The following is a 27,980-nucleotide window of genomic DNA, read 5'->3' on the forward strand; positions in this document are numbered from 1 at the left end:
GTAAATCATTCGAATTGTTAAAGTCATATAAAACGAGTGACTGTTGAAAAATAATGTTTATTCAATTCTTGAACCAATGCATGTATATATCATAAACTTAGTGTTCTGTGCACGATTTTATCTTTTTTTACGCACAAATATCGTAACTATAATCGTAATTTTTTTCTCTCTGTCTGTTATAAAGTGAAAATATGGCAGCTCATTAATTGTCGTGTTTTGAAGCCATAGTTTACCGATTGTCACCTTATAGTAAACAATCAACAAAGAATCATGGATATTGAGCACGTTTATAACATATACAATCAGATAAGTTTATTTCAGTTGCAGATCCATGCGTATTGCTATCATGGGAGCTTAACGAGAGGGTCACGCAAAGTCAATACGGAAAAATATGTCATCGAATTGCTTCCAGGAAGCAGGCAATTAAAAAAAAAGTAAGCTTCTTTTAAATGTGAGCAAATTCAAGAATTTTCTTCAGAAGAAAGTATATGTGCATAAGTTTAATAATGACAACTATCCATTTTGATATATATAAAAAAACAAAAAAAACAACATATGCATCATTTTTTAATTTGAGGTTTCATATGACTTTAAATGTAAATAATACTTTGTTTAAATCACGGATTTTAAATCATTAATCGATTGAGAAGAAACAAAACAACTATAGGAGGAAAATAACGAAACAACAGAAACTAGTGCAACAAAATATGAGAAAATCGATACGTTGATTAAACAAGTGAAAGTGTGATATACTGCTCACTGATGATACCCCGGCCGATATATTTCGGTCAACGGAAAATTGTACTTACATTTCATGCATGTTTCAAAAATATGCATTGTTTTGACTGGCTGACAGCACCCACGAGGTATTGTATTTCATATTTCAATACAGTTTTAACACTCATGTCTGCACGATCTTCCAATGCCAAAACAATGCAAAGTAAAAACCTCAATTTTTACAAAACTCTTTATTTCATATATTTGTAGCATATTTGTTTATTTGTAAGACATGAGTGCTCCTTTTTGTATTTTTTTTAGAAGCGCCGTGTAAAAATATGTCCGTGTTAAGTATAAAGCGTCGTGTAAAAAAAATATTCATACAAATACAAAATTAGTGTAGTTCGGTCAAAGCTTTATACCCAAATGAAATTGAAACAAGAAGCATTCAATTGTTATGGATACGTTAGACGGATCCGACACGTTCAAGGAGAAAACGTGTTTCTAAAGGTTACTTATAAAACAAATAACTACAAATGAAGAGGCATCCAGAACGTTCACTAATCAAGTTCGAAAACGTCTAATGTGTCTACTAAGTAAATGCCTTCTAAACTGAAATCAATTCTAGTACTTTTTCCTGGCGTGAAATACTGATTCCAGTTTAATTTTCGTCGAGCCTGTTCGATGTTATAGTTATTTGGTAACATCTGAAACTCCGCATTACATATTGTAGACAGTTTTTTGCTTCTAGAAAAATATTTCAATAGGTTTCCTTGTCTTTCATCTTTGATTTCGAAAACAATATTCCATGTATCATTTGGCGTAAATTCTTCGTCTATGTGTACGATGCAGTTTTCTCCCGACACATATTGTTGATCTACTGTTTTGCCTCTGAATGTGCACGCCTACGATGCACTCATAAACTCGTCCACCACGTACAAATTTGGGTTTGACGTTTGCAGAAACGACTCTAATTCTTCTTGAAGTTCTAAGATATATGTTTTGTGTTCTGTGTAATGAGTTGTCCTCATTTATTTTGCTCCCGCTTTGATACGATGATTGCAAAGACGGAAGGATATCATCGATAGCTATTTTTATAACCTTGCCAATGCTCCGTGGCTTGATGCGAAATTTTGTCCTAATGCTGACCTCATTCATTGTAATAGCTTTGAAAAGTTGAAGCTGTTCTTCGTCAGTTAACACTCCAGCAGGCACAACTATTTTGGTAAAGTCATCAAGGCTAAGAGACGGGAATGCTATTAGGTATAAAATTCCATAAGATAAGAGGATACCTCTTCTATTTTGTCCTGTAATAAGTTTTTGAGCTTTTCCCAATTTCACATCGACCCATTTGAGAATAGACTGGAACAATTTTACTTCACTAATATCGAGTGATTCAAGCATCATTATATCCACCAAATCATTTGCAGGAACAGCCAAAAAATCTTCATCTTCAAAAATTTCTGCAGCATTCAATGAAATATACTTTAGCGTGTCTTTTTTAAGTGTTTCTAATGAAAAAAGCTTTGTTTTGCTGTAAATAGTACAGGCACTCCTTATCCAAAGATTGTTACGCAAATACGTTTCGCATAAAGTAAGCAAGGATTGCAGTTGATATTTTTGTGCTGCATATAACAACGAGATAACTATATTTCCTCTTAATTGTACTCTGTCTGTATACATGTACCTACAAGAAAAACATTATTGTACTACTTTTAAGAACTTAATATCATGCTATAACAAAATCGCAGTGAAAAGGTTTCAGAGTTACATTGTCTGGGAATGATAAACCAGACTACGTAAAAATAGTAATCCATCCTATTTCACAAAGTCTTTGCAGAGTGCACATGACGACCGTCTTAGGCAATACTTGTAATTTAAGTGTTCTTAGACCTCATACGATATGGAGTACATATACTGTCACACGTGATCTTTTTGAACAAAATATATGACAAAGACCTGCCGTTTTAAACGGTTAATAAAAAAAAAAACATCCACACGTCGATTCTTAAAATGTTTCCGACTACGACCATAATATATTTTAAAATTAGGTTTGACTACTGCCATATTCGACAATCACAAGACAATTTGTAAGCTTGGAGATAAATTAATTAACGCTTTATACTTTTTAATTTTATATACACAAGTTCTGTTTAGGAAGATAATTATGTAAGTGCATTAGTTAACAAAAATATGTTTGCATTTGATGGTAGTTGAATGTAACAATCAAGTTGAATCAATTGAATTAAGTAGTTTTGAAGTCCAACATCACACACATATAGATATATACAACTCGCAAAAAGTTAGGCAACACCTAAATGTTTTTGCTTATATTTTTTTGTTTTAAAATCGAATTCGATACTGCTTTGTTTCCATATAATTCGTTCATCTATTGTTAATCGAAAAGTAAGAATTCAGATATACATTTTATACCTAGGTTTTCTAAAGCTACATACAAGTATTTTCCTTGCAAGTATCGTGTAATAAAAGTAACTGTTAACCGCATACTAGATTGTGCCAATTTACGTGCCAGTAGACCATTCAGAAGACCATTGCTGATTCGTAGGCATCGCCAAGCTCGACATCATTGGTCACGTGGTCACCGCAATTGGACTTTGAGACAGTGGCTTCAAGTCCATTGGTCTGACGATGGCAGATTTCTCCTAAATCATATTGATGGGCACATGCGCATAAGGCATACTGCAAATACAGTATACAGGAAACAGCACTTCCTTGGAACTACATCGTTTGGTGGTCGGAGTTTAACAGTTTGAGGATATCTTTTATTCGACTGCAAAATTGACCTTTATGTTCTGGATGGAACTATGACGGGTAGACAATCTCGCAATAACATCATCCGGGAAATCGTTGCCACACTTTGACAATCACAATCTTGCAACTAGACCAATTATTGATAAGGCTAGGCCACATGCATAGAGCACGCATTATTTCAGATTATTTACGCCAGGAGGCAATTGGCACTATTCCTTGGCCACCCTTGCCACCCCTTATGAATCCCATTGAGCATGTCTTGGATGATATTGGTCGACAACAGGGTTTCAGCTTGTCAGAATCTATAGGAATTACGGGCAGCCTTAATTAAAGAATGGCAAATAATTCCTGTCAGAACATAACGACGCTTAGTTCAAAGCATGAGACGACGTGTGGATTAATTTTCCCGGAAGCGTAGAGGATATACTCGCTTATGACCTAAATTATACTTTAATGTATTCACAGATTGTCATTCTAGAGTTTTGAAAAGAATTTTGTGTTAAGTGTAGGGCATATTTAAACTTCAGTATAAGTTGAAACTTTATCTTGTAATTTTTTTTTTTGGCCATTTTACAACCCTTTGCCCAAAAGTTAAATCATGAAAACAGCCCAAACATACACTTTTCAATTAACATTCAATACTTTATCTTATAAAAATGCAAATTCATTTCTTTTTTTTTTTATATATCGATTAGTTATGAATTCAGTAAAAAACGATTCTGAAAAATTATCCGGTGTTGCTTAACTTTTGTCGAGGTGTATATATTATTCTAATGTCTCGTGGTTAATTTGAATAATTATTTGTACAATAAATAATAGCTGCAAAAGCATAGACGAATCAACTAAAACAAAATGATTAATGTGAAATTAAATCACTTAGAGAAAGGTGTTTTACATTCTCATAATCCTTATACTCTATAGACTTCATTGCATTGTAAACATCTTATGATTTTTTATGTTTAATATTACAAGGAATTACCTCAACATCAAATTGAATGTACTGGGTTTAATATCCATTATGTCGACGCCTCCATTCTCTTGTGGGAATGTTCCATAAAACATTGCTTTAAATACCGGACTTCTCATGGACAGCACCATTTTATGAGCTGGATATCGTATCGCCTCCTCTCCTGGAAAACTTAAATAAACATCTGCGAGATCCTCATTTAAACAGATATTTGATAGACAGGACACAATACTGTCGTTTTGTTGATTCTCTGATAAGTATTCTTCTTCCGTTTCGCATTGGATACAGCTGGCCTCATTGTTGCTTTCTGTGCTAAACTGTGTTTCCTACAAAATATTTTTACCTCAAATTAGATTATAATAAAAGTCTTCCTAAAAATAGTACCCTTACAGATACTGATGTTTACCCTAAGAGAAGTACGCTATCTTAGTAAAGTGCATGTGAGATCACAATCGAACCAACATGTAACGAATGACATTCGAACTCGAATCTTTGTGTTGACAGGCTAACGATTACTAAAATGCACTTAGTACTTACAACCCTTGGTTTAATATAAACACTACTTAATTAAGGGCATACGATACAGTTACAGGGAAGGTAATGACGTTGCTAACGTAAAATGATATTTTCGCGACGTCAAACTATGACATATCGGGAAAAGATGCATTTTTCGACTGATTTTTTATCATTCAAACTGATTTAATTTGAAAACGAGTGCATGGACCCCTATTTTAGAAAACAGCAATTTGTTTCATTTTGCAAGGAGTTTATGTGACCCAAATTTTATAAAACTGTAAAAAGCACAATTTTTTTAATTTTGATAAACATGCAGCAAAAAATGACGTTTTTTCCTCTATTCATGAACACTGGATAAATATGAGTTATTTCTGAATAAAAATTGCATAATTTTTAATGATACTTATAAAAAACAGAAATTACCGATTATTTAACAAAAAACAATTTGTGTTTATCGTTTAAAACAAAAAAGTTATGTCTTTCTTTCGAAAAAGAAAAACCGGACACAAATCTGAATAGGAGAAAGACTGAAAAACTTTATAATAAGATTAGGATTAACTATCGTAGAAACCTTTTTAACCAGACATTAAGTAACCTTTCCAATCGTATAAAAAGTAGGTAATTATACTTTTGGTTGACAACATTCTACGGTTAAAATTATAACCAAGGTCCGAAGCAAGGTTACATCTCAATCATTTAACCAAGGATTTATCAATGGGTTTAGTTGAACCACAAAGGATGAAAAACAGAATTTAACCTTCGATACACAACTGGGTCATGAGAGATATATGGTATGATATTGAAAAGTCATCATGTTTATAACCTTTTAAAATTGTAAAAAACAATCGCAGATACAGTGTTATTCATGTCTCATATTGCCAATACTGTTCGGTACGATACTTTACCAAATCCAGCAATATTTCAAAAAAACAGAACAAAACAGCTCTGATGTAAGATTGGAAATTGCTGTAAACAAAAATAAACTTGTGACTATATTATAGTTGTCTTTTGGCACTCATTCAAAAAAATAACATTTTGATAAATCAAGTATTGTTACAACTATAGTTCTTATTATTAGGTAAAAGGGATTTAATTAGAATGGTGCATTCTTGTTAGGGTCCATCATATACATGTACAAAACGTTTATCATAAATCCATGGATTGCATGTAAGTTGGTTTGAGCGTTCCTGGTGAATGTCATACCTGAGGAGCGCTTCGGACGCACGAATGTTGATAGAGAGCTATTTTTATCGACAACATTTGATGTCTTGATCATACAGGCGGAAACCCAGTTAAAATAGAAAAAAAAAGAATCAAAGCTCTTTGTTAGAGAAGGCGATAAATGCTTACTGTAATGTTTACTATAGTAACAAAATTTTTTAAAGTTAATAGAAACAAATAAAACGACAATTTTCTTCTCAATTACCAAGTATTTTATTTTAAAAACACCATGTGCATAAGTTTTCAATTTATCTATTACATAGTAATGCAGAACAATTAGATATCAAGTCGACTACAATGGGTATCTATCAAGTTGGATGTAGAAAATGCAAAACCTCCGATTTAAAAAAAAAACGGACGGAGAACATATCAATCTATTAGTTCAGTAATTTTCGTGTCTGCCCTTCCATTATGTGACTCCAACAAAATTTCCCCAAAAACGGGTAGCCATTGAATCGAAAAGAAAAAATCGAGTGCACCTTTTTATGTTAGGGCGTGTTTGAGGTGTATATTTTGTCTTTAAAACGTACAAAGCAAGAGTATTTGATATATCATCTAGCTTCAAATGCTATCATTTTTATATATCAAAGCTACATGTTGACTTTAAAACATTTCAGTACGAAAAGATGAAATATATGGGTCAAGTGAAACACCTATCTAATGAATCACAAAAACAGAGTAGGTGTGTTCGATTTTTTTTACTAAAAGTACTTGACGACAGTCTTATCTTCGAAAAAATATATATTTTTGTGTGTGATAACCAGGGGTTATAATCTACAACCACTGAAAATTTTTAGTCTGCCCTTCCATGAAATATGTTTAATAAATGTTAAAAAATGTTTAAAAAATGTTTAAGAATTTTAAAAAATTCCACCTGACAACCGATCAGACAATAGTTTTAAGTTGAATCAATGAAGACAAGATCACTAACTGGTGCTCATTAGCTAGTAGATACATTTGTCTTTTAAAATACAACTGACATATAAGGATCGTAATGGTGCTATGAGGATAAATTTACCGGTTTTCAAGGGCAAAATTGGCAGCGCGTCATCCCTACAATGTCTTCCATTTCTACGATTGTGAAAATGAACTGGCGTAATGGAGAGATAATTTTGACGAAGTAGAATCCTCACTGCATAGTGTCATATTTTATAAGGAATGTGAGTGAATAGTTTGGCTTGGAAAGACCACAAAATTGAACCTTGCTTAAATGTAAACGACTATAAACATTTTGCCGAACAAAAAAGAGGTGTGTATAGAATGAAAAAAAATTAAAACAAAATCTTTTCCCAATTACCACCATGAATATGAAAGGATTGTTCCATTAAATGTATCGGATATTTTATATGCCTTGCACTACTTACATACCTATATATGTTCGTCTTGTTTGTACACGTTGTACTTTTATCATCAATACATTTTCAGGAATCAATGATATTCCTTAATTTTCATTTTCATATCATGATGTTGGGTTTTTTTTTATCTCTTTTACTCACCGGTGACATTTTCGAATTATATCCTTCCCTTTCCATTATAGAACTTATATTCACAGAAGAACGTAAAGAAGAAGGTTAAATGAATAAATAGCTATAAATAAATTTGAGCGATTTAAAAGATTTGATCCATTTAAAATCCACATCCATTGTTATGAGGACATGTAAGGTAGTATAAAGTTATATGATAAGGTCACATAGGTGTATTCATAGTGAAATGGGCCACTACGAGTCTATTATTTAAACGTTGAGATATACTTTAGAATATCTGGATACTAGTATATAATTTGTATTTCTATTTTCGTTTTTATTAATAAACTCATCATATATACCAGGATTGAAATTAAATACTTGCGCTAGACGCGCTTTTCGTCTACAATAGACTGATCAGTGACGCTCGAATCAAAACATGTTAAAAAAGTTAAATAAAGTACGAAAATGAAGAGCATTAAGTACCAAACATTCCTAAACGTTTTCCCAAATATTGCTAAGGTAATCAATTCCGAAGTAGAAAAGCCTTTGTATGTCAAACATTCAGAGTTTTTATAAACAGTTAATTCATAGCTATGACCATATCAATGATAATTCATGTTAACACAGAAGTGCTGACTACTGGGCTGGTGATAACCTCGGTGAGTAAAAACTCCACAAACAGTGGCATCGACCCAGTGGTTGTAAATAAACTTATTAGATACCAGGATTGAAATTTTACATTTGCGCCAGACCCGCGTTTGGTCTACAAACGGCTCATCAGTGACGGTCGAAAAAAAAAAACAATGTTAAAAAGACCGAATAAAGTACGAAGTTGAAAAGCATTGGGGACCAAGATTCCTAATGTTTTGTCGAATGCGGCTAAGAAAATATATTACATAGGTAGAAAAGCTTTTGTATTTCAAACATTCAAAGTTTTATTAATCGATAATTAATAAATATGACAATATCAGTAATAATTTATGTCAACACAGAAGTGTTGACTACTAGGCTGGTGATAGTACCGATGAATAAAAACTCAACCAGCAGTGGCATCGACCCATTGGTTGTAAATAAACTCATCGATTTCAACATAATGGTTTTTCTTCATTTGTTTTTGTTTCAATTATGAAATATAAAATTGACCAATACACAAAGAAATCAAGTGTATCGAAGTTTTACAACTACGCAATAATTAAAGCGTAGAATGCGCATTTCTGAATGTAAACAAAATCGAAGGTCGGATGTCGGAAATCTGTCGGAAACAAGACGTTTCCGTACTTTTGTTTACTTAAACCTCCTGAATCACTTTTTATGTGCAGTTATAGATGAAACCATGTTTTTTGTTTCAACTAGAATATTGTTCGCGGTCTACTTCTTTGGACAAGTTAAAGCTGCATGTACCGTCAATGAGGGTAAGTTGAACAATATAATATAGGAATATATACTCCTGTATTCTTTAAAGTCATTGAAGAACATTTATTGTAGCGTACGTAATCAAAGTTTAATAATGTAACTTTAGATACACTTTGATTTTTGATGTTTATTGATAAATTCTTTTTTTTTCTTAGCTCAACAAACACATGACATTATTTTAGTTTCAAAATCAAAAATATGATAATAATTGTATGTTTTAATGAATGTATTTAATGCAATTCGGAGTATACGTAAATTATACAACAACTTAACGACATCCAAAAAAGATCTGCAATATATGTGGCATTTCATATGTAATTTTCTAAATAACATGAAAACTTACAATAGTTTTTTAAAATAGGACACTGTCAAGACTTGCTATCAAAATCAATCAATTTTAACTTACAAAAAGCAGGAAGTAATTACATACACCTAAAGGCATGTTCTTACAAAGTTTCATGCTTGTATCACCATTTGCATGATTTGTGTGGTAAGCTGCTTAACTAAAGATATAACAAAATACTATGGTTTATAATGTTCGTAGGTTTGGATAGCCACATAAACATGTAGCAGTTTTCAAAAAAAATATGATGTTATTTCAACCTTTCTCCTCTTGACATATATCTCAGTGGACTAAACAGTTACAAAATAATACAGAATAAAAAATGTTCAGAAAAGCATTTAAATATGCGATAACAATATAATAGATAAATAAAACAAACGGAAGTACGAACAAAACAAAAACTAACAATAACTTTCAAAGAGCTCGAAGTTGCAAGAAACAAGTTCCGGAACACAACTATTATTTGGGTCCAGAACATTTTAACTTTTTACCAAGTCAGGAAAATGGCCATTGTTATATTATAGTTCGTTTCTCTATATGTTACATTTTAATGTTGTGTTTCTGTTGTGTCGTAGTTCTACTCTTACAAATGTATATTTGATGCGTTTCCCTTAGCTTTAGTTTGTAACAAGATTTGTTTTTTTCTCAATCGAATTATGAATTTCGAACAGCAGTATACTACTGTTGCCTTTATTTACCTACAAAACAATAGAACAATAGCACTGAAAATATATGAATGTTTGTGCTTTTTAAAACCGTTGAGACGTCTGAACAAAATTGAACGGACTATGCGCTTCTTACCTATAAAAGTTTACACGTAATCATGCCATCCATGATTCTTATGGTACATTAAGGATTTCGAAAACTAAAGTGGACACTTTTTGCTTGTGAAATATACAATGTAAAAAACACATCAAATCCAAAACTCCTTTCTAAAAATGCTGAACAGGTTTTAGAGTCAAATATAATCACGCTTAGTATAACATGCATTATGTCTACCTTCAATATCGTGATTTTTTCCTTTAGCAACTGATTTCGGCTAAACAAATTTTCATGATATAAATGACTGCAATGCACATGCGAAGTATTCTGTGTGCATGACTGTTCTGATGATTGTAGGTGTTTGTCTGGATATATATAACGTCCTTTGTACTTTAAATTAATCGAATTTGTATTTATCAAATATAAGTCTTGTTATACCTTCAACTCAAAGAAAATACTTTTTACATTTCAGATATCACCACATGTAGAAATGAGAATTTATTAAGAATTCTCTTAAATGCCTTACAGACTAAGAACCAAAGTAAGAACGTTCAAACTATTATTATCAACTCATGCTAAATTGCAAGTATTGTTTACCAATACATTCAAACACAGAATGAAAATGAAAAACATTCCCTCTTTGGGCCAATTTATGGACCAAAATCTAGGCATTTCCATGTTTATATGCATTACGTTATGTCGTTCACATATGAAATAATAAAATAACTGCAAATCAGCCTGAGGGAATATTATTCGTTCATCGTTTGGACCGAACTAAAATCATTACGTACTTACATTGTAAACGATTAAATAAAGTTAAGTAATGGTACTAATGACCAGCTGCAATAAAATATAATACAACTGAAAAGAAATTGTGCAACGTAGTTTGATGATTCAAAGAAGAAGAAAGTATAGATACAAAGTCTGTTTGCTGACATAAAATGTGCGTTTTATGGCCAGAGAAAATTGTATTTGCTATTCTACTTTCTACTCTCATATGTGCTTCAGTAAGAAAAAGTATAATAACAAAAATACCGAAACCCAGGGAAGATTCAAATCAAAATGTCTCTAATCAAATGGCAAAATTAAACAATCAATCACTTTAAACGAATGGATAACAACTGTCATATTCTTGACTTGATACAGGCGTTTCTTATTAAACCTTTTGCTATAGCTAGCTAAACCTAGCTTAACCTCCACTTTTAAGACATTCGCATAATATTCCATTATATTGACAACGATGTGTGAACAAAACAGATATAATATGTAAAAATATTTTTTTTAAATGGGATACAGCAGTCAACATTGTGTTATAACCTTATTTACTATAAAACAAAGTTACACAAAAAGGCATATAGACAGAGCATATTGGGAAAATGAAAGACAAGAATACAAGAATTTACCAAAGAAAATGTTTTGTTAACATGATGGATGATTTTGATAAAATATACATACTATATATGGGCATATAGCTGCCTTTCTTCTGTCTTCGTGTGTAATTCTTCTATTTTCCTTTCAGATAATATCAAGAGACCGGTTTTCTTTGCCTCCTTGACAAAAGATACCACCCTGACAAATATCACTACAATTTTAAAATTTGATGACGTCAGAACCAATATTGGTAATGGATACGATTCTACAACAGGTGTGTTCACTGCGCCAAAAAGTGGCATATACAAGTTTAACTGTTTAATTCGTGCAAAAGGTAGCAATGAAGTTCACTTCCAATTAAACAAGAATGATAAACTTTATACGTGGGGATACGTCTCAAAGGGTCATTATAATTCACAAACAATCAGTTCAGTTGTTAAACTGATCAAAATGGATCGTGTTTATATCAAACACAGAAAAACTTTTTCTCAGACTGTAAGTGGAGATAACAGTTCAACATTTTCCGGAAATTTTCTACAAGAATAAAATAGATTTGAACGTTGTTTTCTTTTTTTTTTCGGTTATCTTAATTTATTATGATATATGTGTTTCTACTATAAAAAATAATAATAAGCCAGTTCGTGTTCCTTGATTGTTAAAGTATGAAGACTATTTCAGCTAACCCTTCCGGTACACCTGAATTAAGCCCCCATTTTATTTTGGTTTCGTGTTGCTTATAAAACTTGAGGCTCTAAAGAGCATGTGTCGCTCACCTTGGTCTATGTGCATATTAAACAAAGGACACAGATGGATTCATGACAAATATGGAAAATATTATGTTAAAATTTACAAAAATTTACAAAATTTATAAAAATTGTTTAATATTGACTATAAAGGACAATTACTCATTAAGGGGTCAATTGACCACTTTGGTCAAGTTGACTTATTTGTAGCTCTTACTGTACATTATTTCTATTTACAGTTTATCTCTATCTATAATAATATTCACGATAATAACCAAAAGCTGCAAAATTTTCTTAAAATTGCTAATTCAGGGGCATCAGCCGGCCGGACAACAAAATGCAAAATTGATCGGAAAATTTTCAGGGCAGATAGATCTTGACCTACTGAAAAATATCATTCACAACAGATTTTCTCTAAATACTTTGGTTTCAGAAATGACAAAAAAACTGCATTTTACCCTATGTACTATTTTTAGCCATGTCGACCATCTTTGTTGGTTGGCCGGGTCACCGGACACATTTTGTAAGCTACCTACCCTAATGATGATTGTGGACTAGATTGGTTAAATTTGTTTTAGTAGCTTCAGAGGAGAAGTTTTTTGTAAAAGATTACAAAAATTTACATAAAATTGTTAAAAATGGACTATAAAGGAAAATTACTCCTTAAGGGGTCAACTGACAATTTTGGTCATGTTGACTTATTTGTAGATCTTACTTTGCTGAACATTATTGCTCTTTACAATCATCTATAATAGTATTCAAGATATACCCAAAAACGACAAAATTTTCATAAAATGACCAATTTAGGGGCAGCAACCTAACAACAGGTTCATCGATTCATCTGAAAATTTCAGGGCAAATAGATCTTGAACTGATAAACAATTTTACACCTGTCAGAATTGCTCTAAATGCTTTGGTTTCAGAGATATAAGCCAAAATCTACATTTTACCCCTATGTTCTACTTTTAGCCATGACGGCCATCTTGTTTGGTTGGCCGGGTCACCGGACACATTTTTAAACTAGATACCCCATTATGATTGAGGCCAAGTTTGGTTAAATTTGGCCCAGTAGTTTCAGAGAAGAAGATTGTTGTAAAAGTTAACGACAACGGACGACGACGACGACGACGACGACGACGACGACGACGGACGCAAAGTGATGAGAAAAGCTCACTTGGCCCTTCGGGCCAGTTGAGCTAAAAAGTAGACGTGATATGATTGCCAATGAGACAACTTTCCACAAGAGACCAAATTGACACAGAAATTAACAACTATAGGTCACCGAAAGTCTTATTTTTCTATGTTGTGTTTTGTGTACTTTTTAGCAATGGCGTTGTCAGTTTATTTTCGATTTATGAGTTTGAATGTCCCTCTAGTATCATTCGTCCTTTTTTTAACAATGGAGGAAGATCTTTCTTGAAACATAAAAAAAAATGTCATTCAGAAAACAATTCAGAATGTTACATTCATGTTTGTTAATAAAATGAAAGATTTAATTCGTTTTCGCTTAAACCATGAAAAACATTGCTAATTATTTTGATTTAAAAAATAATATCAAAATGAAACCTCTGCACTTAAAGTGGCTCGGGCCTATTCGAAGTTTCTGTCAGATAGTGACGTTTTTTTTTTGTCTTTACAGACAGTTAATCAAAATTGGTCGGAAAAAAATAGGGGTCCCGGACCATTAAAGCTCAAAATATTACTTTTTAAGAGGTATGTAAAAGGGGCCATTTTTCAATGAAATGATTGGGAAAATAGAGTGTTGACATTGTTTTATCGGTTTATCAAAAAAACTATGTGACACTTGGTCCAAAACTGTAGTATAAAAAGCTGAAATATAGCTTCAAAGAATAAGCGTATAAAAAATAAAGGTCACCGATAAGAAAAAAAATAATTTGCCTCAAAACCCAAACTTTTGGCAGGAAAATGGTGAAATTGGGTTAATTGTGAGTCTTTCACAGATCCACATGATAACGATAATAATTTTTTAGTGACAAAAGTACAATAATTTAACATTTTTAATCAATCAAAATATTTAAAAAAATAAAACTGAATTTACCGTTGTTTGTACTAAATGTTTGTGATGCTTAGGTATTGAATACAAACAAGGTAAGTCATTATATTTGCTGTTTAGTGTAATATTCCTTGAAACCATGAAGGACTTATGATTTGCTAAAACCTCATGACAATACGTTTCCATTTCACACTGCATCATTATGTACGATACTAACATGTATGTTGCAGTATACTTCTTCAGGTTACACTATTTAATAATAGTCAACAGTTGATTTTTAAGAAGTTTACTTTTTAACAAACCCTATCATAATTAAAAAAAACCAATTCTTCAGAGAACAATTGAAGGTCTTTCCACCTCGATAAAAAGAAAGAAATTGAAAAAATGATGTTAGAAAATGTCACTCCGTGTTAATGTATTGTGGTAAATCAAACTGATATGAAAAAAGAAGATTTATAGGTTTATGCAGAAGACTTAATTGTTTTAATATACTGAACCAGGAATTTTTTGCAAAGGTCAAAATCTAGAATGTCAAATTGACCTTTGACCTTGAACTCAATTTGGAGGTCAAAGGTCAGTTATCTCTAATCAAAAGACCCCAGGTCAATCACTTGTATGGTTGTGGAGAAATACTGATTTCAAATACATAAGGGGAGAAAACTCCTATAAGGGGTTAACCATTTTGACTTAAATAGGTTGAAGTTGCGCCTTATTGTAAACAGTTATTTGGCAAACACATCATATTATTTACTGTCACAGTTTCTTTTGAATAACGATAACAAGCAAAATTCAAAATTTATAACATGACCTTGACCTTTGACCTTGAAATTAGATTTTTGTTTTTAAACAAAGCACCGATCTAGGTAAGCTGTCAGATAAAAATCTCAAATAAGAGTTCCTTCGCAATTTAATATTTACGAGTACAATCCCGTGAGGTCATTTTCTGTTAATCGATTACATGTTTCTTTTTTTATTTATAGAAAACAGCAATTTACGCAGTAAATGAAACAAGATCTGTTCCATAAATTTTACTGTCTTTTACTGTCTTGATATGTTTCAAAACCATGTTCATGATAGCGATTTCAGTTAACACGTTAGATGAATTTAAACAATGGACATTATTGGACGTAGGTGAAGGCCCATATTTCAGTGTCAAAAACAATCTAATTCATATAAAAAAAATGTACATAAATAAGGCAATTAGATTTGCTGTTTTTTTCGTTTGAATTGATTTACATTTGTCATTTTGGGTCCTTTTATAGCTGATCATACGGTTTGTGCTTTGCCCATTGTTGGAGGCGATAAGGTGAGCTATAGTTGTTAATTTCTGTGTCATAAGGTCTCTTGTCTCATTGACTATCATACCCCATCTTCTTTTGTATATGCTCGTAGATAAGTTTGGATTTTTATTGACGTCGATCAAACGCATTTCGAGGATTAAACATGTGTGCTGTCGGGAACGTTTGAATGGAAAGTCAAGCTTTTGGGTGTAAAACTCCTTTATAATATATTATTTTAACAAAATTCAAGGCTTCATAATTGTACGTCAGTCAAAGCAGACATTACAGATGATAAGCATGATTCAGATTTCTACAACATTCGATTATTAGACTAAAACATCATGAAGAACTAAGGGTTCCTCTTAAGGACTGGCATATTGATATTTAACTGTCTTCACCTGTCTCAGTTCTTAATTATACAAATTTTAAAAGGGGTATATGTTTTCAGATGTATTGTAAAATATTAACAAATTATGTTTTGCTTATTGTGTTTTTTATACTAAACACACCCGTGAAATCGCTGGTCCGTGACTGAATTAAAGTATATAACTATGTGTAAGCCTTATTTTAGCCTGGATATTAAGTACTGATATTGTCATCTAATAGAGTCATGCTGATTATAAGATGCACAGTTTTCTCTACTTTCAAAATATTTCTGTTTGAAACCGTCGACCTGGAACTTATCAATTATTGGTACTATTAATTATTCGAAAAACAATAGGGCCTGGAATGGAGTCCAATATTAGTTATAAATAAAGTTGAATTCTTTGTTTCTCTGTTTTGCGTCATGTCGGCTTACAAAATGGAAACTGTACCTATACGCCATATTTTAAGTCTAGTTTTTTGGTATTTGTATTGTCATCTTTTAAAGTCATACTGATTAAAATACTACAATAGGAAACAATGTGACAATGATAGAATTTAGTAATGTCATCCCTGTGATTATGACCCGTGTATATAGGTGTAATACCACCAAATCATAATACTGTACATCCGGTTGCATACGAAAGTAGGTCTAAAAAAATATTCCCTTGAATTTGACAGTTGTAGAAAATTAACCCTGCATTTTAATGTCATAAACATGTATGTTGGGTGTCTGAAAGCATCATTCTTTGTTTATTTGATGGTCTTATAACATATTTTGGAAAGTTAAGGTTACATAGTTACCAAAGCACGTAACCAGTAAATAACAGTGTAAAAATTGGATTGTTTACTTCCGGTGCTGGTTACTTTCTTATATGCAATGAAATGTAGTGTGAAATTTTCACTGTAGCACTGTAAAGGATTAAACTTTATTCATGCAAAGTATTTCTTTGGTTGAAATAAAGGTAAATACTCTACATGTTTTTTTAAAGTGCCAATTTAACAAAGACTAATAGGGGAAAATCAATGGTGGTATTACACCTATAGCAAATCCTAAATACACCGTTTGGTGGTGCGCCTGTCAGATGCGGAACGTACAGATAAGGTATTATAGGTAACATGTGAATATACTATTGGTATCGGTATCGGATTCAACACGGAACTTGTTAATTATTGGCAATATTAATTATGGGGGGGAAAAGGGTCTGGAGTGGTATAAATTTTTATCAACACCATTGTCCTATATTAGCTATACATAAAGTTGAATTCTTTGATTTGTCGTTTTTACCCCATGACGGCTGACAAATTGGATCTCGTTATTTTAGTATTATAGATACTAAAAAGAAAGTCTAAAGATTTTATATATACGTACATGTTTCAACATAAACCTTCTTTGTTTTTTAAAAATTTGAATGTATACATAAAACAAATACTAAAAATATCAAATAAATATAATAATAAAATTACAAAATTTGATAGTCAGATGTGAACATTTTGATTTTTTATATTATTTTTGAAAAATTTATATATTTTTTTTTAAATCCTTTTGAGATTATTGATTTATTTTTATGAATTTTTCAAAGTTGAAGAAGAAATGTTTAAAGTTTGCTATTTGTACATGGATTAATTTGTAACATTTCTGGTTATATTCAACCAAAACTATATGAAAAACCAATTATTGTAAAAAAGTAAAATAAATACGTTTTGTTCATGTTTTTATCTATTTGATCTTTAAACATTACCCCTTTTTATAATATTTTAGTTAAGGTTAATTGCAGGTAAATACCAAGATGTAAGTCACTAAAAGCACCCCCTAATTCTTAATGTTGTTGTAGCATCAAATGATGGAGACATGTGAATAAACCATATGATGGCCCACAAACAGTGTCTTTCTTTCGTTATAACAGTAATAATATTAACATAACAAATGTTTTGAAATTAATTATCAATTTATGTATATTGCACTGTGAATTGTAGTAAAATAATACGTCTAATTATTACCGAAAAATATTTATATATTCATTCTTGGTCAAAACCATATTATATTCCTTGAAAATTTTACATACACGACTATTTTATCGTTTCTCAATTTAAAAGTTCTCAGAAAGTATCAATTATCTTTTAGAATATCATACCATCATATGACGTCATTATGATATTGCACTATCTTTCATTTCACACATCACGTGATCTAAAATATACAGAGACACCGACTACGACATCACTTCTAGTTTTTACTTTCATTTGGAAAATAAACAACAACATTGTGAGTAAAGTTTATATAGTCAACAAAATATTTTTTCTCTATCACTGAAACTTGTTTTGAACACTGTAATTCTTCAAAACATGAAATATATTATTAGGTTTATGATTTCAATGTTTGACCCATTAAACATTTTCAGAAAGTCATATTCACAGACACTTATGACGACGACACGATTTTCATAAACAGGAAGTTAATTAGATAACTTTTCTTTTGATTTTATGAAAATCTGTTACTTTTTATTTATAAAGTGATGCCATGAATACCATTTTTAAAAGTAATATTTCATTGATTATTTGATGCTTATTTGTAGTACAAGCATTAGCCTTTCAAAAAGGGCTAGTCGACTCTTAGCTGATGAAAATGGAAAGTGCTCTCGCTTTGTAGATTATCATTAATCCATTTACTAGAATAGCCACGTGCATTAATTAACAAATTTTACCACACACGTGAGGTCACACGTTTATGAAGTAGTATACATCGTTTAACGTTGTTATTTACGAAACTCCAGAAGATTTGACTATTTATAGATAAAAGTTACCTGTGTACCAATATCATGAATATGCGTGATTAATGACCAGGCAAAATCTAATTGCTAAAATAGAGAGACAAATCCGATACTCTACGGGATTGAAGGACATTTACTAGGTTTGGATTGTCCTAAACAATCAATAAACTTTGATTATTCACGTCTCGTAATATCTTCCAATCAGGTAGCAAGAAAAATTCACGCACTGACTGTCCATCGTTCAATTCTTAATATCGACTCCTAGGAGTCGATAACTAAGAGTCGATAACAATGAGAACAGCATTTTCTGGTGTATTTATTGTGTTTTCCAGAAGAGCACGAGTCCGAAATTAGATTAATATTTCAGTGGATATTTGAAAAATGATCATTTTATTTAATGCACTTAAGACTTGACATGTACAAAACACTTGAGAGTACCCACCATACAAGACAGTGATATTATGTTTGATTTAGACTGTATATTACTAATAGTCTATATTGGTTGTGGTTCCCTTAAAGTAAAAGCAAGCATCAAATCAATACTTTACCTTACGGCTCTGCATATATCTTTAGAACAATTTGTCAGTAAAGTACGATAATTATGTTGTGGGTCCCTTACAGTGAAAGAAAGCATTATAAATTTTGTATCTGCCAAAATAACTATAGGTAAAGAACATAAGATACATTGTACCTGACTGTAACTGTTGTTGTTTTCAGGACCACGATAACCTTACGTCTGAATATATGTTTTTTTTTCACGTACATCATACGGATATCAGTTATCCGAAATATTTATTATTAGGTGTATTAGCTGTTTCCTTTTTTGAAAATGGTGTTGCTTTTGTTCCCTTTTCAGAGCGGATATGTAAAGATATGAACGCCGAGTTGTTTTGTTATATGATATTTAAGATTTTGGATTAAATCAATAGCCAAAAATGTATCTGTATGACTGAGATTATTAACAATACATAAAGAACTATAAGCACTATTTCATAACAGCATATTCATATATTACCATCTTGCATTAGTACCGCATATCATTAGATTTTTGTCATTTTATCTCTACAGTATCGGTTATTCTTGATACTGATATGGTAGTGCTGACTCTAAATAAAAAAAACGTAAATGCTAATTATTTTGCATTCTATTTATTTATGTCAAAATGTACATGATTAACACCGATATTGGTGCAATTGCAGCAGCGCTAGCTTTCATCGATACGTGTAAATTATATATTATACACCAATGAGCTCATTCAAGTTTTAAAATTTTCTACGCGTGAATGATAGAATGAAATTATAGATATGATATTTAATATTGGCATTGAGTTTATTATTTTCTAGAATTCACTGTTATGGCACTAAGAAGATCAAACCAGCAACAGACACCACGGCAAAGTCGTGCTCCAGTTTCGGTATATTCATTTGTTTAGTATATGGGGAAGAAGGGTTCTTCTGGAGGGTGAAAATGAGAATGACTATTAAAAATTTTCATGATTTCAATGACATTAAATTTTCTAATTTTTTGTTGCAATACCATGTTATCAAATTTATATCACAGTAGACCCATGTGCTGAAAACTGTTAAAGAAATAACATAGTAAATCAGGAATATCCCAGTGTTCTTTCAACGTTTGACATAAAGAATAGGAAAACAATGACAAGAAGCTTTTTCTGACAGTATAATTTCTATCTTGGTGATTCTTTCACTTTAATTGAATGCTAAATTAGTTTTAAGCTCACTTTTTTTTTGGCTTTGTTCATCAATTGGCGTCCATTGTCAGTCGTAGTCCTCTAAATCTTCTAGACAAAACGTTACCAAACTTTGCCACACTCATCATTGCGATGTCAATTTTAAAACGAATGTGTGTCTGATCACTTCGCTTTCCATCTCAGCCTTTCAATTTTGCCACAACTCCTTAATGGAAATATTGCCCTTTGGGACAATTTTACCTCTTTTCTTTTGCGTGTTGTCTTAATATATGCAAAAAGGACAAAAGGTAAATAGACGCTTTAAAATAACAGATATGATCATCAAGGCAAAACCAATGAACAAGTCAAATTGTGCAAATATAGCAAGTAGAAAGTCACTCTTAATAGAAGTGATTGCTCTCGAATGAGGACCCTTTTAGCTCGTGTATGTGTTTTGAGCAAAAGCAAAAGAAGATAAAAAAAGATAATCACTACAAGATCAACAAAAAAGAAATGTTTGCCAGGAACTTTGTTCTTGCCTACAGTGTTAGAGAGTACATAGTTGATAATGTACATATGCCCAATTCAGAGACAACGGCTCTTAAGAGTCTAAAGTTATTTATATCTTTAGATTTCAATTTAAATTTATTATACTTCATGTCAAAATGCCAGATTTTGATTGGCTAATACGAGGGTGTCAATTTACTCTATTACCCTTCATGGAGACGCTTGATCAAGTGTGCACTTTATTAAATACGACTCTATCCTATGACAAATACTCTATAACCCTTCACAGAGACGCTTGATCAAGTGTGCGCTTTATTAAATACGACCTTATCCTATGGCAAATACTCTATTACCCTTCGCGGAAACGTTTGATCAAGTGTGCGCTTTATTAAATACGGATGGTTATGAACAAGATGTCATAGTATATTACTTTGAATTTTAAATTTAATCGACAGTAATAACAGAAAATTCAGTATAATAAATTAAATAACACATACCTGAGAGGGTGATAGAGCAGATTGTTACCCCTCGAAAAAAACATTGTCAACCTTGGCTTCGCCTCAGTTGACAATGTTTTCTCGGGGTAACAATCTGCTCTATCACCCTCTCAGCTATGTGTTATTTATATAATGTTGTGTGGTTCTACTATATGAAGGTCAAGTTCAATTTTCAGGATTTTTCCCCTTCTCGTTGTTGAGTTATCGCCCTTTTTAATATCCAAAAGTGGTATTTATAATGTGTTTTGAGATATTTCTCTTTCTTCAGAAGTGGTTTATCATATACATAGTTTGATAACATTAAGTCTTAATAAATAATTGTCACCTGTATCAGTTTACTAATCTTATGGTTAATGTCTTATATGACAATTGTAATTAGGGTGACAGAATTATTTGAAACTTTTCTGTTTTCAAAGTGATGATGATTAAAAGCTATATAGGAGTTGTATAATATAGTTTACTATCGAAATTTATTGTTCATTATAAGACGTTTTGAAGATAATTACAGTCTTAGTCAGATAAGTTATATTTTTCTTTTCTTTGATAAATTGTTTAAAAAAAATTGGTAGGTGTGTTTGCTATTCTGTATAAATTAGTTTTCTGAGTGCTATATATACTTTATACATATTCTAAGGCCTGGTATTTCTTAATCATAAGAAATCCGATGGACAAGGTATAATTTGCAGTTGTCACTACACACAGGCAGACATATTCATATATTTATTTACAGTGATTGTATGCTTCCAAAAATAGATTAGCATCCTGCAATTATACTGAAGACATGAGTAGATGATCATTTCTGTACACTAAACATAAATACTTCGTGTATTGTATCAGAGATCCTTGTTTAATTCCTACAAGCAGGTAACACCTCCCGAAACGAAAGCTTAATTTTATAAGCTAGAGTTAGAGGAGGGGATAGGGTCTCTGCGCAATGCTAGGCGGTGTTGTCGTAGAAGTTAGAAAAAAAAGTACAGGTTCCAAAAAATTTGCGAAAGCAAATTTACAGGTCTAACATTGTTGGGTTGATGTTTAGACGAATTGTATATACATTATGTACACAGCCATGTATCACCATCATTGATAAATCTGTTGTAGAGTTGTCACTGACTCAGACGTACTTATAAATATAATTATTTTCTGTGATTGTATCTTACATTAATTTGTAGGATCCTTTACTATAGATAGTTAGCTGATCTGTAAAAATAACATCTCCATGCCTTATATATCATGTACTGTAGTACGCCGCTAGATTAAAACTGACGTGGAAAGGTAACACATGGCCAGCGAAAGTTTCATTTTTATGAAGCCCAGGTGGTGGTGTGGTCTAGCGGGACGGCTACAGTGCAGGCGATTTGGTGTCACTATATCGCAGTAGCATGGGTTCGAATCCCGGCGAGGGAAGAACAAAAAATTTTGCGAAAGCAAATTTACAGGTCTAACATTGTTGGGTTGATGTTTAGACGAATTGTATATACATTATGTACACAGCCATGTATCATATATAATTTTTGTTGTGTGTGTTGATTTTAATTTTTACTTGATCCTGTTTGGGGTTCAAGATCTGGAAATTATTTAGATTATAATCTATCTTTTTAAGTTAAAGATAAGTTGCATATCTATATTAGTTTAAACTGCTACAAAGGAAAGAAAAATATTGGATATATAAAGTTTGTTTACACTTGGTGTTTTAAATAATTTTCACCTTTTATTAAGAAAACACACCATCTGGTAATTGTCAATCACTCAGTTATAATTGTAGTGACAGATTTATCTGATACTATTAATTATATTTTGATCATAATAATTTAAAAATTGATATAACATCATATCTACTTTAAGACTCAAGGCTAAATCATATCTAATTTTAGATTCACGTTATCTCCCTTTGGACAGAAAAAGGCTTAAATAAACTCATCATAGATACCAGGACTAAACTTTATATATACGACAGACGCGCGTTTCGTCTACAAAAGACTCATCAGTGACGCTCCAATCCAAAAAAGTTAAAAAGGCCAAATAAGGTACGAAGTTGAAGAGCATTGACTAAGATGTATCAAATCTTGGGGTTTTTCCTATGCTGATTCTAGCAATGCACTTAGATATTGGACCATATCAAATAGGTAAATGTCCAATTTCAAATTTTTCAGTTCTTTAACCACTGTTATTTTGTGTCACAAACCCATGCTGTATCAAATATTTTATCACAATCTTTTAATGTGACCTACCGAACTAAACTATTAACCGGATTTGTAATAACACGAGAACACGACGGTCCCACATGTGGAGCAGGAGCTGCCTACCCTTCCGGAGAACCTGAACTCAACCAAACTTTTTGGTAGGGTTTGATGTTTCTTACTCTTCAGTTTTCTATGTTGTTTCTTGTGTACTATTATTTGTCTGTTTTTTGTTAGCCATGGTGTTGTCAGTTTGTTTTTGATCTATGAATTTGATTGTCCCTGTGGTATCTTTCGCTCTTTAAATTACCTCTTATTCCACATTTGTAGAAAGATGATTAGAAATGTTTTAAATCTGGTCGAGTTTTTAAGTATAGTTTTCTATCTGTGGTTATCCTACCTTTCCTAAATACTCCAGTGATGATATATAATGATAAACTGAGTTAAAAGTGTCGTTTTTTATTAGTCAATGAGACAATGAGACAGCATCCAAAAACGTGTTGAATAACATTTGAGTTATTATATATATTTTTTTCTTTCGTAGGATGCTTTTAAAGAATGTCACATAAAAGAAGAAAGTATGGACACCATAACTGGAAAGTTGGGCAAGATATGTCTGACAGAGGAAATGGCGGATGTGTTCTTCTCATTTCAAGGTGAAAATATAGCACGCATACCAGCTCATAAAATGATCCTAGCTTTGAGAAGTCCTGTTTTCAAGGCCATGTTCTATGGTAGCTTTCCACAAAGTGAAGGCGATATAAGGATCGAAGATATTAAACTGGAAACGTTTCAAAGATTGATGAAGTAGGTAATCTACTATCTACATGATATAACACGGAAAGAATAAGTAACGGTGGTCAAGTGTTGAGACTCGATCGTGAAGAAAATCTTATGAGGCAACGTCAGTAAATATTCTATTTACCCTATTAATTATGGAATAAATAAAACTGTGTGTCAAAAAAAAGAGTAAACTCAAAAAAATACTGAACTCCCGAGGAAAATTCAAAACGGAGAGTCCCTAATGAAATGGCAAAATCAAATGATAAAACACATCAAACGAATGGACAACAACTGTCATTTTCCTAACTTGGTACAGGAATTTTCAAATGTAGAAAATGGTCGAACAATATGATCAGTATACGAGAAAATTTCAAAACATTTTAAAAGTACACACGTTTGTACAAAGGCAAACCAAAAACAGAATGCTAATTAAAATTTCACAGAAATAAAAGTGTAACAAACATAATTTTTTATCATATTTTGAATTCATAAACTTCTTTTCTCTTAAAAAAATCGTTTCACATTACTGTTTAAATTGTTTTTCACGAGTTGGTTAACCGTTCTCATGATTATTGAATATCCGTTTCACATGTTTCTAATGTCGAAACTACAATCCCGTGCCCTTTTTCCGAAACTGACCTACCAAATAAGACCAGGGGTAGTGTTCTCGAAGCTCTCAGGATTAGGACGTGTCCTAAGACCATCTTTTGACAAGTCTTTGGCCTAAGTCGTGTTCTCTTAACTTAGAATATATAACTTTTGTCGTCCTTACTTAAGGACAATTAATTAGGTGTGTTAAGATCTTCTTATCTCCATCCTAACTTAATAAAGTCTGAATGTCGCTTTTTGCCCAATATTTTACGTGCATATGAACGTGAAATGAAACGCCCCATCGGTTATAATTAAACTTGAAATCATGCATTTATACATATAATTAAAATGATTGTAAATAATTTTTTTGAATGGTTTCCTCATAAATAAATGTTTTATCAAAAAAAATATTTTAATATTTAAAATTCGCACTAAGGATATGTTTAGGACTTCCTAACATAGGGTTCGTCTGAGATACCTTCGAAATACACCATAACAGTGTCCTAGATTAATCTTCGAAACACACCATAACAGTGTCATAAATTAATCCTACGTCCATCTTAAAATTGGTCTTAGGATGTGACTTAGGACGAATCTTTTGATATTTTCGAGAACAACCACACCAGATGTCTTCTGATTAATCATCGAGAGGACCATAAACACTGCCAACGGTCGTTTATTCAATAAACATAAATAGAAATAGCAATAGATAGCTATCAAGTGGAATCTGATTTATCTAGGACTGTTTGATTTTATGTTATATGTTTATACTATATGTTAATCATCGTGTTACCTGTATACAATGATTTTGATGTTCGTACAAATGAATAAAATAGTTAATTATAGTTTAGAAAAATCAATGTATGTGAAGGTGTCATTAGCTCTAAGTTCTTTTATTCTATACATTCAGTATCGTTAAATTTACTTTTTTGTATGTTTCAGATATCTATATACCGATCTTCTTCAGCTTAACAAAAACTCTGTTATTCCTTTACTGTATGCCGCACAGAAGTATCAGGTCGCAGGATTAATATCAAAATGTGAGAATTATCTACAAGATAATTTAGCTGTTAATAATGCATGTACACTTTTCAGTCATGCAAAGTTTTTCACAATGGCTAAGCTTAGAACTAATGCACTCAAATATATAGCAGATAATGCGATCGATGTGGTAAAAAATGACGATTTTCTGATGCTCCTATCAGAAGACTTAGTTGATATTCTTAAGCTTGATTCCCTTTGTGTACAAGAAGTAGATGTTGTCCGTGCTGTTCTTACGTGGGTAGATCATAAACTGATTAAATCAAAAAACAGAATCGACGGTAAATCAAGACGAGCCGTTCTTTTAAAAGATGGTATTCTATTTACTATGGCAATCCCTTTACTTTCTCTTGAAGAATTTACGTCAGTTGTCATACCAAGTAGTATTTTGACAGACGAAGAGCAGCTACAGATTTTCAAAGCTATTACAATTCCGAATAATGCATTAACATGCGGAATATTTAGAGTACGTCCGCGAAAAGGTGGTAGAGTTGTGGAGGTATCAGTTAACGATATAGTGTATCCAGGTAATAACCGGTCAGGTGATATCAATAGTAGCATGTTTTCTGGGTATTGTTCTACTTTACAAACTGAGACTTTAATTGTAAAAGTAAACAGAAGAATCAAGATTAAATCTGTTACCATCAAACCCCAGTTCCAACAACCAAGCCAGAACAACTACAATTTCAGAGTTGATATTAAAACTGTTACCAGTGTGCAAAACGTAATTCCTAGAAAGTCCAATATTATGTTCGACTTTCGTGAAGTTGAATGGAGGGATATTGAAACTGATGAAGGCACATTGCATGTAACTTTTGAAGGCAAAGCTTGCAAACTACCAATTGACAAAGTTGTTTTAGAAAATGAGAAATTAGTACTAACAATCACCCCATGCCGTCATAATGGAAATTCTAATACAAGGGGAATAAACCAAGACTTGATTCCGATCATACAACAAACATGCCAATTAATAAATGGTATGATGTTTAAACACGAGTTATCTCATCAAACAAGTCTATACTTGACACTTACAGGCGGACATTTAGTGGAAAGTTTTGAAGTGGTGGATATTTGCTGAAATATCTGAATATTCTGTTTACTGGGCACATCTAAATTTCAAAAAAACATTTCATTTGACAATTTTTCATCAGAATGGATTTTGACAATTCTGTAGTTCACAAACTGTAACATTTGCAACCAAAGTCAAAAAAGGTATATAAGAGTTGTGGATCATGGGCAAATGATTCGTGATGTAAATCAACAACACAAGTTTGCCAAATGTTAACATGTATACAAGTTTTTATCAATATCTTCAAAATAAAATATTCAGCAGTTCAAAGAAGTGAGCACAGTATGATTTTTGCACACTACCACTATCGTCATTTGTTCTCTGGTGAATAGTTGTCGCATTGGCAACCATACCACATATTATGCTATTTATACAGATGCTTGTGACATTCAAAATATATCGTTTAATTTATCATTATTTTTCTTGTACAAAGTTTATACTTGTTTTCTTTTCGAATATTTTCAAAAGTATAACTGTAAAGAGGTGGTTAATGGCCTTGTAATAAATCGTTCTGGATAAAAGTAACCATACCTATACATTTCAGTATAACAGATATCTGCTCTGTTGGACCATATTTACTTAGATTTGTCTATGATTCTACATAACATCTTTTTATTCATATCTTCAGAAAACTAATATTATGCACTCTTACTGAAATGCATCAACAACAAAATAAATAGTTGTGCCGACAATGTTAGCTAACATATAAATTGTGAATGGGATAGAAAGGCACCAAAAAGAAAACAGATGAATTAATATAAACACAGGTTGTTTCTTACATTGAATCACAATCCAGTATGCATAAAATTGATGCAATATTACATATAAAACACTAAATCTATGTTACTGCATTAAGTGTAACGTCTACCTGCCACCAAAAATATTTCCAAGTTTCTTGAAACAGGA

The 27,980-nt window shown here is 32.0% G+C and overlaps 3 protein-coding genes across 3 annotated transcripts; 2 read left to right on the plus strand and 1 right to left on the minus strand.

Annotated features, from left to right (window-relative positions):
* Positions 1–487: 487 nt before the first annotated feature.
* LOC139485252 (BTB/POZ domain-containing protein 6-A-like) lies at positions 488–7,779 on the minus strand. The gene is made up of 3 exons (XM_071269556.1): positions 7,690–7,779; positions 4,469–4,782; positions 488–2,404 (listed from the first exon to the last, which is right to left on the minus strand). Exons 1-3 carry the CDS (start codon positions 7,723–7,725, stop codon positions 1,531–1,533), a joined length of 1,224 nt encoding a protein of 407 aa, XP_071125657.1. The 5' UTR covers positions 7,726–7,779; the 3' UTR covers positions 488–1,530.
* Positions 7,780–8,932: 1,153 nt separating this feature from the next.
* Positions 8,933–12,111, plus strand: LOC139485253 (complement C1q tumor necrosis factor-related protein 3-like). Its single transcript, XM_071269557.1, has 3 exons — positions 8,933–9,071; positions 10,650–10,718; positions 11,697–12,111. Exons 1-3 carry the CDS (start codon positions 8,993–8,995, stop codon positions 12,092–12,094), a joined length of 546 nt encoding a protein of 181 aa, XP_071125658.1. The 5' UTR covers positions 8,933–8,992; the 3' UTR covers positions 12,095–12,111.
* A 6,012-nt stretch (positions 12,112–18,123) lies between these two features.
* On the plus strand, positions 18,124–27,344 carry LOC139485256 (BTB/POZ domain-containing protein 2-like). Its single transcript, XM_071269561.1, has 4 exons — positions 18,124–18,214; positions 20,063–20,133; positions 24,135–24,397; positions 25,907–27,344. Exons 2-4 carry the CDS (start codon positions 20,074–20,076, stop codon positions 27,081–27,083), a joined length of 1,500 nt encoding a protein of 499 aa, XP_071125662.1. The 5' UTR covers positions 18,124–18,214; positions 20,063–20,073; the 3' UTR covers positions 27,084–27,344.
* Positions 27,345–27,980: the final 636 nt, after the last annotated feature.

Source organism: Mytilus edulis, chromosome 8, assembly GCF_963676685.1.
Source record: "Mytilus edulis chromosome 8, xbMytEdul2.2, whole genome shotgun sequence".
Taxonomy (NCBI): domain Eukaryota; kingdom Metazoa; phylum Mollusca; class Bivalvia; order Mytilida; family Mytilidae; genus Mytilus; species Mytilus edulis.